This window comes from Bos indicus x Bos taurus, chromosome 17, assembly GCF_003369695.1.
Source record: "Bos indicus x Bos taurus breed Angus x Brahman F1 hybrid chromosome 17, Bos_hybrid_MaternalHap_v2.0, whole genome shotgun sequence".
Classification (NCBI taxonomy): domain Eukaryota; kingdom Metazoa; phylum Chordata; class Mammalia; order Artiodactyla; family Bovidae; genus Bos; species Bos indicus x Bos taurus.
In genome coordinates this window covers 15,005,397-15,020,669 of record NC_040092.1, presented here as the reverse complement: position 1 = coordinate 15,020,669, position 15,273 = coordinate 15,005,397, and the positions used below count along the sequence as shown (strand labels likewise).

Below are 15,273 nucleotides of genomic sequence, written 5' to 3'. Positions count from 1 at the left end.
CACCCTCCCTTAAAGGGGGATCTGGGAGGTAGCGCCTCTTTCTCGGGGTGCAGGGAGAGTTATCCCCACCCACCCCCTGCTTTCAGAGGCGGCAGGAGTTTATCGGCTGCCTCAGCCCTGGGGTGACCCCGGAAATCCGCTAAAAGGGAAACAAGGGAGTGTTGCTTTGTCAGTAGTGGTGGATAAGGGCTCCCTCCTTGGGTGAAGGAGTTTTGAGGATGCTGATGGCAAGGGGTGCCAGGGCAGAGAGGAAACTGAGGCTGGAGCTGGGGGTAGGAAAAGAGATGAAGGGATTTTCTGCTACCTCCCACCCTGCCCCACTCCACCCGTAACCCACAGGTCACCTGCCCCAACCCAGACACATAAGATGTGCTTCCATGCTGCTCATTGGGCCCATGCCATGGGTGCACACACCTCACCTGGGCTACAGCATCTTCAGGTGGCCTCCATGTGGTCTTTTGGTACTCCAGTCCCTTCTCTGAGGCTGGTGAAGCTGGTGGGAATTGCAAAAGTCACTAGACTATAAATTGTTAAAAACTAGAGTATTTAAAAGCTCAGACTCAAGAATGGAGCAGATCTGAGTTCAAATCCTCCTCCCACCATCCTTCTCCACCTGACCTTGGACAAGTCACTGGACCTTCCCAAGTCTCAGTCTTCTCGTCTGTTGAAGAGTTAACTGTGAAGATCAAAGGAGGAAAAAAATACACAGAACATATGCACTCAATGAGTGTCCACCGTCTTTTGGGCTTTTTCTTGTTCCACAAATATTCGTTGCGCACCAGCTCTGTGTTTATCTAACCCTAGGGGGACAGAGTCCACACTTCCTAATGTTTCTCTGTTAGGATTTCAGACAGTCTGTGATACACAAATGCCCTCCAGAGTTTGACGAGGACCTGTGTCTTTGGTATTTATTATACCAATTTTGGCTTATCACGGGATGGAGTGTGGCCAAGTCTGTCCTTTTGAACCTGAGATAAGTGAATCATTACAAAAATGACGGTCCTGAAGTCCAGCTGACCTTCCTCATCCGTGGTTCTGTAGAGGGTGACGTCATTTCCTGTTGATGGGTTTGTGATGGGGGCTTTGGGAGTGGTAGGAATGGAGAGCCCCACACCCCATGATCCTTGTCGGCCAAGCTCCTGACCTGAGGATGGAAAAATGTTGCAAAAAGCAGAGAGGCAAAGGCTGCATGACAGGGTAGGAGTGCTGACTTCTTCTGGTGAAAAAAAGATGGGAGGTCCTAGGGTTCTTGCCATTTGATTTCTGGGGCTGACTCCTCAGTGGTTTTCCCAAGGAGCCCCCCGGTCTCACAGGGCTTTGATCATGGAAATGAAACCAGGCGATATGCAGCCACCTGCGAGTGTGCCCCCCTGGAGGAAGAAGAATTTTGTGTCTAGGTTGTCTTCAGAACTCCAGAGCATCTTATGGCTAGACTTCTCAGTTGGCTGTGTTTCCCATGTTAGTTTTAAAGGTGGTCTTGGGCATCCCACATCCCTCTCTCTTTTTTTTTTTTTAATCCTTTTCCTCCCCTCCCTTGTTCCTTCTCTTGACCTCAGGAAGACCCGGATCGGATCTGCCTCTGGCGGGCTGACGATGCCCAGTTGGATAGTCCATGCTAGCATGCGTCACCCCTAGGCACAGCCACCAGACACGTCTCCTCCGGGATCCGCCTGACCTGTGGCATAGGGACTCATCCCACTGCTTCCCCTGACGTCTGCCTGATCAACCATCACTTCCTTAGAGACCGAGGAAGGAGGCAGACGCAGGAAATCATGCCACCGACGGCGCAACAGCAATGAGCGAGTGACGCTGAGTTGACGTCAGAGGCACAGAAGACCAGCACCGAGAGCAGCTCCCCGTCCCGGCTGCAGCCCCGCAGCACCAGCCCCCGGCGGCTCCTCCCGGCGCGGCCTGAAGCCCGGCCACTCCTGGGGACCTGACCTCGGCCAGACCCGTTTTGAGGTCTGTGGACCCTTAGACACTAGACACCATGGAGAGCCACATGTTCAGCGTTCAACAGATCCAACCCAATGTCATTTCTGTCCGCCTCTTCAAGCGCAAAGTGGGGGGCCTGGGGTTCCTGGTGAAGGAGAGGGTGAGCAAGCCACCCGTGATCATCTCTGACCTGATCCGAGGGGGCGCCGCGGAGCAAAGCGGCCTCATCCAGGCTGGGGACATCATTCTCGCCGTCAATGGCCAGCCCTTGGTGGACCTGAGCTACGACAGCGCCCTGGAGGTGCTCAGGGGGATTGCCTCTGAGACCCACGTGGTGCTCATCCTCAGGGGCCCCGAGGGCTTCACCACGCACCTGGAGACCACCTTCACCGGGGACGGGACCCCCAAGACCATCCGGGTGACCCGGCCCCTGGGTCCCCCCACAGCAGCTGTTGACCTATCCCACCAAGCGTCAGCCGGCAGAGAGCAGACGCTGGTGGTGGACGGGGCCACAGGGCCCGGCAATGGGCCCCAGCATGCGCCAGACCCGGGGCAGGAAGCCAGCTCCCTTGCCCACGCCAAGGGCCTGGCTGCCAGGCCCCCAGGCCAGGACCCAGCCAAGAAAAGCACTGGGGTCGCCCTCCAGGGCAGCGGAGAGAACAATAAACTGCTCAAAGAGATAGAGCCTGTCCTGAACCTTCTCACCAGTGGGGGCAAAGCGATCAATGGAGGGGGACCTGCCAAGACAGAGACCAAGGACGTGGAAATCCAGGTGGACAGGTAAGCTGCAGGGGTGCCTGTGTGTGCTCACATGTGTTGTACGCGAGCGTGTGTGGCAGCTCAGTCTCACAGCCCGGGAGCCAAGCTGAGTGTCTCAGGCATCCGAGCACACGTACACCCGCTCAACCCCCCTTGCCTCTTGCCCTGGAAATTGCCATTGCAGAATGGAATGGACATAATGTCTAGTGCGTATCTCTTGCCATGAAACCCAGAGCTCATAATCATTGTAGCTGAGGCCCCATCTTCCAGCACCCCCACAAGGTGGGTATTTTTGCAATCCACATTTCAAGAGTGAGAAGACTAAGGCTCAGATGGTGGGGCCTTCCCTGAGGTCACTGCATGAGGAGAGGCGCCTGGGCATGGCTGACCTGGGTGTGGATGATGCTGAGAATCTGGGGAGAGAGAGAGAGAACTGGGTGCTGGGCGAGCCTCAGCCCAAACTGGCTTTCTCCTGGGGGCAGCCCATCCAGGGCAAGAAAACTTCTAAAGAGAGAAACTGGAGACAAAATAGAGAATTAGTCCCCATTCCCCAAAACTCTGGCATTGCTCTGATTACATGGAAGCTGAGGCCAGCAGTTGAAGAACAGGGCACCAAAGACTTCCCTGGGGTCCAGTGGTTAGGGCCCCATGCTTCCCCTGAAGGGGCCACAGCTTCAATGCCTGGTCAGGGAACTAAGATCCCATATGCCGAGTGGTGTGGCCAAAAATTTTTTTAAAAATTAGAACTGGGTACCAGCCCCTCTGTATTTGCCGGATTGGCATTTTCTGACCCTCCAGGGGCTGCACAGTCGATGAGGAGCAGATGGGCCAGGTGGTGGGGAAATAGGAGACCCAGGAGACACAAGTTCAATCTTGTGTTGGAAAGATCCCCTGGAGTAGGAAAATGGCAACCCACTCCAGTAACCCTGCCTGAAAAGTCCCATGGATAGAGGAGCCTGGCAGGCCGTAGTCCAAAAGATCGCAAAGAGTTGGTCACAACTGAGTGACTGAGCGAACACACATGTGGAGAGGGGCAGGTTTTCTCTCTGCCTTCTTCCACTCCCCTCTAAGGTCTAGCACTGACGCTACAGCCCACAGTGTTACTAGGCAGATCCTGGGAGACACAGAGGGAGGCTCAGACCTGAGGTCCACGGAAATCCAGGCCGCGCTTTCCCAGTCCTCTTCTCAAGGACCCCTGAGAGTTCCAAGGGCATTTAGAGGTCACTGGGAAATCCTGTGGGGGCCTGAATTGACTAGCTCCCAGGCCCCTGTGTGTATTCATATAGGAAGTATTCACAGAGGACCTACTCTGTGCAGGTACTCTTCTGGGCCCTGGGATGGAGCAATGAATGGACAAGTCCTCTGGCTTTGGGGGAGGGACTGAAAGAGACAAACCCCCTGACTTGGGGAGCTTGCAGTGCAGTGGGGAAGCCAAAGAAGCGAGAGGTTAACGCTGTAAACCATTAGTCATACGCACTGAGGAGATAAATAGAGCGGGGAAGGGCCAGGAAGTGTTGGGGAGGGTAGCATTGCGGGGGGGAAGCTGGCAGGCCACACTAGGAAGGCAGCAGGGGAGGACCCAGAGGCAGGGGCGGGGAGGCTCACAGCTGCAAGGGGGAGGGGCATCCAGGCAGAGGCAGTGGCAGGTGCCAAGGTCCTGAAGTGCACTTGTGCCTGCATGGGACCCAGTCCTGGCAGGGCAGCCCCCAGACCGCCCACTGTGCACCCCCCAGTCTGTGGAAGCCCACCCTGGCCACCATTGCATCCTGGGGCTTTTCCAGCATCTCATGCCTGGCCAAAAACTGAGCCAATCCAGCAAGACCCCCAAGGAGGAAAGTGGAGGCTCTGTCGGAAGGCCTGGGCAGAGGGCGACAGAGGGCACCTCCTGCCCGCCCAGCTCCTCCCTCCCGTCCACCCTTCCTCTCTCCTGCGAGCTCCCCACAGACACCCTGGAGTCTGCCACACCCTGGGTCCCATCTCCACGAGAGACAGCGAGTCTTAGGCCACATACACAGGGCGTGGTGTGACCCTCTCGGTGGGACAGATGATCGGGGGTCCCCAGTGGCCTAATGTCCATTTCCAGAGCTGGAGGCCAGGATCACGTCCTCAGGGTTCTCCCGGTGGCAGTGACCTGGCACCTCATTCTCCCACAACCAGCACAGGAGCCCCCCGCGGGCTAGAACCCACTTCCCAGGGGTCCCCACTGTGACATACTCGGTGGAGATGGGGGGTGTAGCCATGAGGTAGTTTCTGGGCAGCCAGTAGGTACTCCCAAGTCTCACCCCGTGGGCTTGAATTCTAAGGCAGCTAGAGACTCCAGAATCAATCACTGGCCTTCTTTTCTAGACGGCATCAGAAGTGCCCATCCTCCGAGGCTCCTGGGCATGGCTTCTCCCCACCCCAATCCTTTACGTGCCCCGCCCATCCTCAGCACCGCCTCTTGCAGAAGCAGGAGTGAGTCCATGAATAGGACCATCTCACCTTGCATGCCAGTGGAACCCCTGGGTCTAATGTCCTGTGTACTTGGTTCTGATTATCAGCTAGGCGTGGAGTGTGAGCCTCAGAACCCCGAGGGCTCTGTTTCAGCCCCACCCCGGCCCAGGAGTCTGACTCTCCGGTTATGATGTAGAGAAGTCCCTTCTATAGTTGGGAGCTGCACGCCCTATCCAAGGAGCAAATACAAGCAAATACCCTCTCCTAGCCTGCAGTCCAGGACATAAAGGCTGTGGACAGGACCCCAGGCTGGGATGAGGTACTTGAGTCCCATGAACTTTAATGGGAGCCCACTTGGTAGCCAGGCCCCAAGGGGCCTCTCCAAACTCTGTCTCGGGGAAGCAGCCTTTGTGTCCCCAAGAATGAAGGCAAGATAGATCCGTCTGCCTTGGAGCGCTGCTCCCACAGACCCATTTCCCACCTCAGGAGGTGACATCTGAGTTCTCAGCCACCCTCATCCCTCAGGGTCCTCCACCAGGGACCCCACATCACCTGCAGTGTGGTTGACCACAAGCAGCTGGAAAAACTGCTTAGGTGGAGAAATGTTTTGGGAGAAAGTGACCCAGGGCAAGTATATGGCTCCACAAAACCCACTGAGATGAATGGTTCTAAGGATGAGTAATACTGTAATAGCATGTGTTCCCCCCGGCTCCATGGCTGGATGCATGACTCTCCCCCTGCACTCTGTTTTTTTAACAAATATTTTGAAATGCCCCCTTCACTAACCAGAAGCTCCTTCATGGAGCATGTAGCCTACCCACACTTTACATTTTTTAAATCAGTGTAATGCCCTAACGATAGAATAAAGGCTACAGAGCATAAAAGTCATTTATAATAAAAGAGCCTATAATTTAACATATCGGCACACAGGCACGGCTCCACCAGAGTGTCACATGTTGGCACCTAAAGATAGAATCGCTGCAAACACGATGCAGACTGACACAGGTGTGTTGTGTTGGCAACTCTGACACCACCTGCCGCACAGCGTCGCCTTGGTGATGCGGTTTTCCCAAATGGTGAATGATTCCTGGTAAAACGATGTCCTGTCTTTGATTTCCCAGTAGTTGCAAGTTCAGTAGAATTTAAAGCCGAATTTATACATAAACCCACGATGAGACTTCGGCTGAAAGACTGAAGCATGTTTCGTGTTTTTGTTTTCACTCAAAGGTGTCCAAAGTCTGCGAGGCAGTCAGGACCCTTCCTCCTCGAGTGGCATTGCCATTTGTGTTGCCAGGGTGTCCCTCACCCCTGACATCACCTCCCTCCCACTGTGATGTCAGAAGCATCGGCCATCGTCGTAACAACCACAGATTGCAAAGCTGTTTGCTCATGGCTAAAATAAGTGTCTTGTTATGAATCAGTGTCCCAAGTCAGGAAACGCAACCCCAGAGGCAGCATGTCATTCAGAGCCCGTCTCGGGGCTGCTGGCCTGGGAATGTTCAAGCCCCACAGCACACACAGCTGCCTGGAAACGACTCATCCTCCCAGGCCCCTCTCCATCCAGGCTGCTTTTGGGGGTGGGGTCAGACCAGCATCCTAGATGCTGGGTGACAATGAAGCCAGCAGCCCGCTGGGCCCAGAGCCCCACATCCGGGTCCCACTCGGCATCCGTGGCTTCTGGGTCTGAGCAGAGGCTGGGCCATCACTGGTTCTCAGCAGCGACCTTGACTCCTCTGCTCTCTTGGCCTTATTTTCCTCCTTCCGTCCTTCTTTCCCCTTGGACCTGGACTTATTCCCCTGCTCCAGCTAGTCCCTTTCCCTCAGGGGGCACCCCTGTCCTGTTGTTTGGGGTGTCGGCCTGTGTTTGGGGAGATAAGTGATGTTGACTTGAGACACAGTCTCCTCCCTTCATCCCAGGAGGAGGGAGGGGACCCTGAGCAGGCAGTGACAGCAGGTGAAGGGTGATCAGGAAGGGAGGCGGCGAATTCGGGGCCTTCTGTACTCGGGAGCGGTCACTTTAAAATGCTGCATGTCAGAGGATATCCAGGTTGCTCAGCTTGCTGCCCTGAAGGAGGGTTCTAAAGAGGCCAAGGTCCACGGTCCAGCATCCATCTGGACCAGCCGGCCAGCCACCTCGCCCTGCGCTCTGATAACTCCTCGTCTGCTTGCAGGGCCCTCCCTTGGTTACTTATAGGAGTACCTTCCCAACAGTCACCTCTTTAGAACCTGTACGAATGCAGCTCCTGAAGTAGGACCTGTGGTTCTAGCCCCCGCCTATAGAAGAAGGAACTGAAGCTCAGAGAGGTGAAGCAACTTGCCCAGGGTCACACAGCACTGGCCACAGGGTTCTATCCAGGTTCTACCTAGCAATCTCACAGTGACCGTCTAGAGTTTAAAAAGAAACCAGACAAGCAAATGTGGCTGGAGGAACAGAAGTCGATTTTAACCCTAGAGAATCCGCTTTTTTGGGGGAGGGGCCTCCTCCTGTGACAAGCCTAAGTTTCATCCCCATCATGTTAGCCAGCCTCTGCTGAGCACTCCAGGTGGGCCTGGCCCCAGGCTATGGTCTTCACATCAAGTAATTCACTTCCTCCACATAGCACCCCATTTTCCTGATAGGAAACCAAGGCTCAGAGAGGTGTAGTCTCTTGTGCCAGGTCACACAGCCAGCCTGCAGCAAAGCCAGAACTTGACCCTAAGCCCACGTTCTTGACCTCTACTAAGCTTGTAGATTGCACTGTTGGCCACAGTGCCCTTAACCACTAGCCATCAACTTTCTGAGGCTATCAGAGTATTTTCTCAGACTGGAGGGGAAACCAAGGCCCTGAGGTTGCCGTCTACTAAAGACAGCCTCCCTAGAGAGGTGACCTCGGATCAACCAATGTCAGCACTGATGCCTGAGAGCCCCTCCCCCTAGGCTGCACTTGATCTTTCTCATGGCTGTGCATCATCTGGTGGCAATTTCCATTCTTTCTTTTCTACTGTTTTTTTTATTCCTTCTTTCTCTCTCTCTTTTTTTTTTTTTTTTTTTTGGCATTTTTCAACTCAGGAATTAACTCTGATAACTTTGCCGTCATGCAGAATCTGGGAGCAACTTCTCACCCTGACTATTTGAGTGTGAGTGACTTCCAGCACTGCCCTCTCTGCCACCATGCGTTCTTTCCCAGGCAGGGGCCAGGGGTCCTGTTTAATCAGTTAATGCACTTGCTCTGTGACCTCCTCCCACGTATGTCCCTGCCACCTGGTCTAGTGGGCACCCAGCCGCTCATTCTGGAGGGGAAAGAAGCTCACCCACCTCAAATTGCATGTAACTGATGGCTTCTCAGCATCTCTCAGTCACTGGATATTTATGGAGCATCTGTTCTGCCTCAGATACTGTCCTCAGAGCTGGGGATCCACTGATGATCCACTACAGAGTCATCTCATAGACAACACTCGAGGAATAATAAATAGACACATGCAGTCATTTTAGATAGCAATGTGTGCTGTGGAGGAGATCATACAGTGACTTCAAGAGAAGTGGCTTGGGGTTGGGTAGCACGCTGGATCGGAAGGTTGGGGAAAACCTCTCTGCAGGCATTTGTACCAAGGCCAGAAGGTGAGAACCTTGCGAAATCTAGGCAGGGGTGTTCCTGGCAGAGGGCACAGCAGGAGCAAAGGTCCTGAGGCAGGAACGAGGTTGGGATGTTCAAGGAACTAAAGGGAGGCCTTGAGTGTAGCAAGCAGGAGGAGAGCAATAGGCAGTGAGGTCAGACATAGACACGGGGGCAGGGCCATCAACCATCCCAACACCCGCTCATTGTATCTGCCATTGTTCCTGTGGCTGCTGTTAACAAATGACCACAACCTTGGTGCCTTAAAACAACACACCTTGGAACGTCCCTGATGGTTCAGTGGTTAAGAATCCACCTTACAATGCAAAGGATGTGGGTTCAGTCCCTGCTCAGGGCACTAAGATCCCACATGCCATGGGGCATGGCCAAAAATCTTTTTCTTAAAAAGTGAATTTGTGGCAAAATAGATAAATCAAGATATTTTACATTAAAACCTATTCCCAGCCTCTCAAAAAAAAAAAAAAGATATATCAGAGGGGCTGTTAGCAAGAAGTCAAATCCCAGTAAGACAGTTGGCCTTAGGTGCTGGGACCCAAATTCAGCCCCATCCCCCCTAGCCTGGGGCCTACAGACATGAGTTGGAGAATCCTGCCCAGCTTTTGTGATCTTAGGAATGAGAGTTATGGTTGTTTTGGAGCCTTGAGGCCCTCGCTACAACACTCACTGTGGAATGCCTGCTCTGAAGAGCGTACCTTTATCAAGAACCACCCCTGCAAACTCCAGCATGATGGAGTCTAGAAGAAAAGCTGCACAGAGACCCCACTTGCACAGCCCCCCAAATCTTCCTGCTTCAACTCAGCTATCAGAATCTGCAACCAGATAGAAGCAGAAGCCAAAGACCGTTGGAGTGTGGAGGGCGAGGAGGGGAGCTGGAGAGAGCGTGGTGTCTGCGGAGAGATGCGAGCAGGGCTTCCTGCCAGGACCAGCTGCTCCTCGGCGGCCTCCTCGCCTGGTTGGGCTGGAGTGGGTGGCCTCCACCTCCAGGCTGCGCCCTGTACCCAGGCCTGGCCCACCTGCTCCCCATCCTGGGTCCTTGGTCAGGGGAGGTTTAGTGGTCAGCATGGGGCCAACCAACACGTGCAAACTGCCGGTGGAGTCTGGCCTGGGACCCCCATCCCGATGCCCGTGAGATCAGGGAGCCTCGGTTGGAAGGATCTGGCAAAGATCCTCAGAAGGTTTAGAGATGCTAGACCGACTCTTGGCTTGAGTATGAGGATCCAACTAGTGAAGTGGAAGGAAAGGGCTTTAGTTTAGTTCTTGCCAAGCAGCACAGAAAAATGCTCACCAGGTAGGAGGGAGAGCCTCACACTAAGGCAGGGGGAGAAGGAGAGCTGGGGGAGGGCGGCACTTCTAGCCAGGAGGGCACCTGTGCTCACTGCGCGAGTCTATCTCAGAGCTCTCCCAGGGAAACAGGTTTTCACAGGTGTCCTTGGACGGTGTGGGTGCTTTTGACAATGCAGATTCCAGGCTTCCCACTATTTCAGACTCTCTGGACATGGGCTGGGGGGAATTTTAACAAGCCCCTCAATTGATTCTGATGCACCCTGATGTTTGAGAACCACCAAGCTTGACCGCAGGATGGCTCTGGCCTCGCTGGTCTGCCATAATTCCAGGTTCACTGGAGGATGTCTTTGCAGGGGAATAAGGACACTGAGCAGATGTGGGAGCCACTGAGCGAAGGCAGGTTCCTCAGGCCCGTCTGGGAACAAGGCACAACTAGTAAATAAATCCTCACAGGCCCCGGGTGGGTGTGGAACAGGGACGGGAGAGCCGGGAAGCGTGGGTTTGTGGTCCTTGACTGAAGCTACGCCTGCTTCTCAATAGGGAGGAGTCTAATTCCTCCCCTCCCCACAGGGACATTGATTGATCTCCTGGGATGTTTTCAGTTGTCCCAGCTGGTGATGGAGATGTTACTGGTATCTAATGAGGAGAGACTAAGGATGTTGTTAAACATTCTCCAATGCACAGGGCAGTCCCCACCACAAAGAATTATCTGAACCTAAATATCAGTAGTTACAGGCTGAGAATTTCTGATCTAAACCAAGATCCCTCAGGCAGCTGGGCAGGACCAAGACTCAAAAGTACTGGCCAAGGAGAGTCACCATTCAGGCTTCTCAGAAGTCAAGCCAAGGCCCCGTCTACCTCCATCCGTGGGCTCCCAGTGTACTTACTTAAATGAAGAAATGATAACCTGGAGTTAGCAAAATTGCATTTAGTGGATAAACACATTCACTACCACCATCTCATTTTGGGGGAAACATTCGATATCTAAATTTGAGATTCTTCATGAGTATGAAATCCAATCAAATGCCCCCCCTCAAGCCCTGTTCTCAGTGATTCTCAATGAGGAGGGCAGCAAGGAAGAGGCATTTAATTGCAAAATTTCCTCTGCTTCTCACTGGTGGTGTGATCTTAACAAGTTACCTAATCTGTCTGGACTTCAATCGCCACAAGTTAAATGTTAGTCGCTCAGTTGTGTCCAGCTCTTTGCAACCCCGTAGACTGTAGCCCACCAGGTTCCTCTCTCCATGGGATTCTCCAGGCAAGAATACTGGAATGGGTAGCCATTCTCTTCTCCAGGGGATCTTCCTGACCCAGGGATCAAATACAGTTCATGTTTGGTCAGAGCTGACTGTATACTAGACCTTTTACAAGCATGATCTTATTTAACCCCCAGGAGAGGTGGTGTGTGAAGCGGGCCTTGTAAGGGTGAGTAGGAGCTGACTCTTGACAGAGGGGAGATGAAAGGGCATTCCAGGGAGGGCAAGGACGGACATAGGAATGGACACGGTGTGCTCCCTGGGAAGAGAGGGGAGTGGAGGTCGGGGCCAAGAGTGATGGAAGTGGGGAGTCTGGAAAGGAAGCAGAGAATTCCCAGATTCCTGGGCTCTGTGAGCAATGGGCAGTTACTCAGCCGTAAAAAGGAATGAGACAATGCCATTTGCAGCGACATGGATGGACCTAGAGATTATCGTACTGAGTGAAGTCAGACAAAGACAAATACCATATAATACCACTTATATGTGCAATCTAAAAAAATGATACAAATGAACGTATTTACAAAACAGAAATGGACTCATATATATGGAAAACGAACATCTAGTGGGAGGGGGGAGATAAATTAAGAGTGTGAGATTAACATTTGCACATGTCTGTATAGAAAATAGTTTTTTTAAAAAAGCAAGGTTGTACTGCATAACAGAGGAAACTATACTTAATATCTTATAATAACCTATAATGGAAAGGAAACATATACGTATGTGGGTGTGTGTCTGTGTCTCACGAATCGATTTGCTAGACACCGGAACTGATACAACATTGTAAATCAAATATACTCTCTGCTGTGCTTAGTAGCTCAGTGATGTCTGACTTTTTGTGACCGCATAGACTACAGCCTGCCAGACTCCTCTGTCCATGGGATTCTCTAGGCAAGAATACTGGAGTGGGTTGCCATTTCCTACACCAGGGGATCTTCTCAACCCAGGGATCAAACCCATGGCTCCTGCAGCTCCTGCATTGGCAGGCAGATTTTTTACCACTGATCCACCTGGGAAGCCTTGTACATAATATGTGTGCATTTATATGTATACGTACATATATATAATGTATATGTAATATATATACACATATATATGTATATGAACCCATGAAAAAGAAATGGCAACCCACTCCAGTAGCCTTGCCAGGGAAATCCTAGGGACAGAGCACCTTGGCAGGCTACAGTCCATGGAGTCCCGAAAGAGTCAGATACAACTTAGTGATTAAACAATAGCAATATATGTATGTATAACTGCATTACTTTGCTATACACTGAAACTAATGCAGCATTGTAAGCCAACTATCCTTCAATTTAAAAAGAAATGTCTGAGTGCAGACATCCCTCCCTGTGCCCCCATAAGCCCTCAGGGAAGATGCCCCTTTCTCAGTTAGGAGCCATACATGCCTTCAGTCTTTAGAGACAGTAAGGCTTTGGCCAGCACCACGCAGTGCTATAGCCACTAACTATATATGGCTAATTAAAGTGAAATAAAATTAAAAATTCAATTAATTTCTCAGTGACAATAGGTGCTTTTTTTCAGCCGAGCCACATAGGGGACCTTTGTTCCCCACCAAGGGATTGAACTCATGACCCACCCAGTGGAAGCGCAGTATTAACCACTGGACGATGAGCGAAGTCCCTAAGCACATTTGAAATATTCAGTTGCTTCATGTGGGCCATGGCTAAAATACCAAAAAACACAAGCAGACGTGGAATGTTTCCATTGACTCAGAAAGTTCTCCTAGACCATGCTGACTTAGAGGAATCTTGATTGTTTTAGAAAGAACTCACATTTTCCTTTCTCTGTTTCTGTTTGATCAGCCTACAAACACGTCAGTAGTCAAAGCAATAGCAGATGCCCCAGGCTAAGTGCTGTGAGCCTTACCTCCTGTAATTGTTGCAGTAACCCCGGAAACTGGGTTTTATTATCAACACTATTTTAGAGATGAGTATACTGAGAATTAGAAAGGTTAAGTAGCCAAAATATCCAAAGTCACACAGCTTACAACCAGCAAAGCTGAAAGTTGAACCCAGCTCCACCCAATCCACAGCCCATGGATCTCACTGCCCGTACAAACCTAGGGAACAGACACATCCCAGGCTGAGCAACTCCATGGCAATAAACTCCTTATCTCCCTCAGAGCTTTTACTGAAAACTCGGGGTGGGGACTAGGAATTCAGAATCTACCTAAATCTACTCCTGATTTTGTCCCTGGGTGCGGAGAAGCAAAGTAACTCCTTGTCAGATGCTGAAGGATGTTCCCTGTGGTCCCACGTTAAAAATATTCTTGTTTTAAGTTGGAGGCTAATTGCTTTCCAATGTTGTGTTGGTTTATGCTGTACAATAAAGCAAGTTGCATCCCCTCCTTCTTGAGCCTCCCTCCCATCCACCCCCATCCCACTCCTCTGGGTCATCACAGAGCAGAGGGCCTGGGCTCCCTGTGTCATCCAGCAGTTTCTCATTAGCTGTCTCTCTTACGCATGGCGGTATATATATGTCCATGCGACTCTCTCCTATCCTTCCCACCCTCTCCTTCCCCTGCTATGTCCTCAAGACCACCGTCTACATCTGCATCTCTATTCCTGCCAGGCTAACAGGTTCATCGGTACCATTTTTCTAGATTCCAGAGATCTGTGTTAACACATAACATTTGCTTTTCTCTTTCTAACTGACTTCACTCTGTATAACAGGCTCTAGTTTCATTCACCTCATGACAGTTGTCTCAAATAAAAATATTCTTCCCCAGCTCATCACAGGGCTCTTACATAAGTTTGTGTGGACAAAACACTTCAAATATATTATTTAAACAAAAGTGTTAAAGGCTTTTTAAAAAAAAAAAGCAAAGGATGAAGATAAAAGCACCTCTCTATACAGATCCACAAGAAGACAGGTCGTGTGAGCCATTTAAGAGTCATCTGGGTAATTGTACCCTGTAATCTTTGTAAACTGACCTCATTCAGTGAGAGATGCTGGATTCCTAGCTCTTTAGCCTCTGGCTTATCCTACACATCCTGACTTGTTTTCCCAGTCTGTTTACAGAAAAAGGAAGGATCTGAGCCGAGCATCAGTCAGACCTGGTTTCAAATCCCAGCTCTTCTTTGTGTTTGCTGAGAAACCTTGGGAAATTGACATAACCTCTCTGGTCTCAGTTTTTGCATCTGTAAAATAGGGAAGCTTTTAATATCTGCTGGGAGGAAGTGAAATAACTTCTGTGCTGGTACCTGGTACATTACCAACACTCAAACAGCACTAAACTCCTCTCTTCTCTGCTGATTCCCCACTTATGGTCACATGACATCCTAGAACTGGAGTTTTAGCGCTGAGAGGGGCTGCATGACATTTAGAACAGCCCACTCCACAGACAATGCCTCTGTTTATTACCACATAGGTAAACCATTGACTTGGGAAATATCTAATCAAGAACCACTCCTGGTGTGTTTTGGAGACATTTTTGAGAGAGTAAAACATAATGTTCCCTCTTACAACTGCAGACCTCTCCAAGCAAGATGAGCAGAAGTGGCTTCAGCATGAGCCACCAGAACGCTGCGAGACAAAGCAAGGAGGGGATTCTGGTAGCCCCATCCGAGCAGCCAGAGGGGCCACGTAGGGCCTTACACTCAGAGCTTGGGCCCTGGCCTCTGATTCATCCCAATGACCATCAGCACCAGGCTGGGGGCTGGGGGAATTTATGGAGCCAAGAGTCCCCAAAGCTGGGAACATAGGATGGAGAGCTGGGTACGGCCAGCCCCCACGCCTGGGACCAAAAGTGAGATGGAGTACAGAGCGAGCCGCATTGCCCAAAGTTGGGGAACAGACAGAGGCCATCAAGCGAAATTGGGTGGGAGGGTCAGAAAGCAGGACGGCAGAAGCACGGAGATGAGGTGGGGCAGGTTGGGAGGTCTGGATCTGATGCAGTCAGTCCCATCTCAGCCACGACTTCCCTCCAGCTCAGAGGATGGTCAGCCTGTCCAGCCAAGATAGCCTCTTCCTGA

The 15,273-nt window shown here is 51.5% G+C and overlaps 2 protein-coding genes across 3 annotated transcripts in view; one reads left to right on the top strand and one right to left on the bottom strand.

The window, feature by feature from the left end:
• Positions 1-1,730, bottom strand: part of LOC113907724 — a 45,952-nt gene extending 44,222 nt beyond the window's left edge. The window contains exons 1-3 of the mRNA XM_027567343.1: positions 1,676-1,730; positions 1,019-1,144; positions 74-139 (exon numbers count right to left, since the gene is read on the bottom strand). Of these exons, the coding sequence (XP_027423144.1) occupies positions 74-139; positions 1,019-1,144; positions 1,676-1,730 (247 nt within the window). The remainder of the gene's footprint in view (positions 1-73; positions 140-1,018; positions 1,145-1,675) is intronic.
• The window catches only part of NOS1 (nitric oxide synthase 1), a 195,319-nt gene that overhangs the window by 99,216 nt on the left and 80,830 nt on the right, over positions 1-15,273 (top strand). For both annotated transcript variants that reach the window (XM_027566713.1, XM_027566712.1), the window contains exon 2: positions 1,557-2,715. In XM_027566713.1, coding sequence (XP_027422514.1) covers positions 1,991-2,715 — 725 coding nt within the window. In that variant the 5' untranslated portion in view covers positions 1,557-1,990. The remainder of the gene's footprint in view (positions 1-1,556; positions 2,716-15,273) is intronic.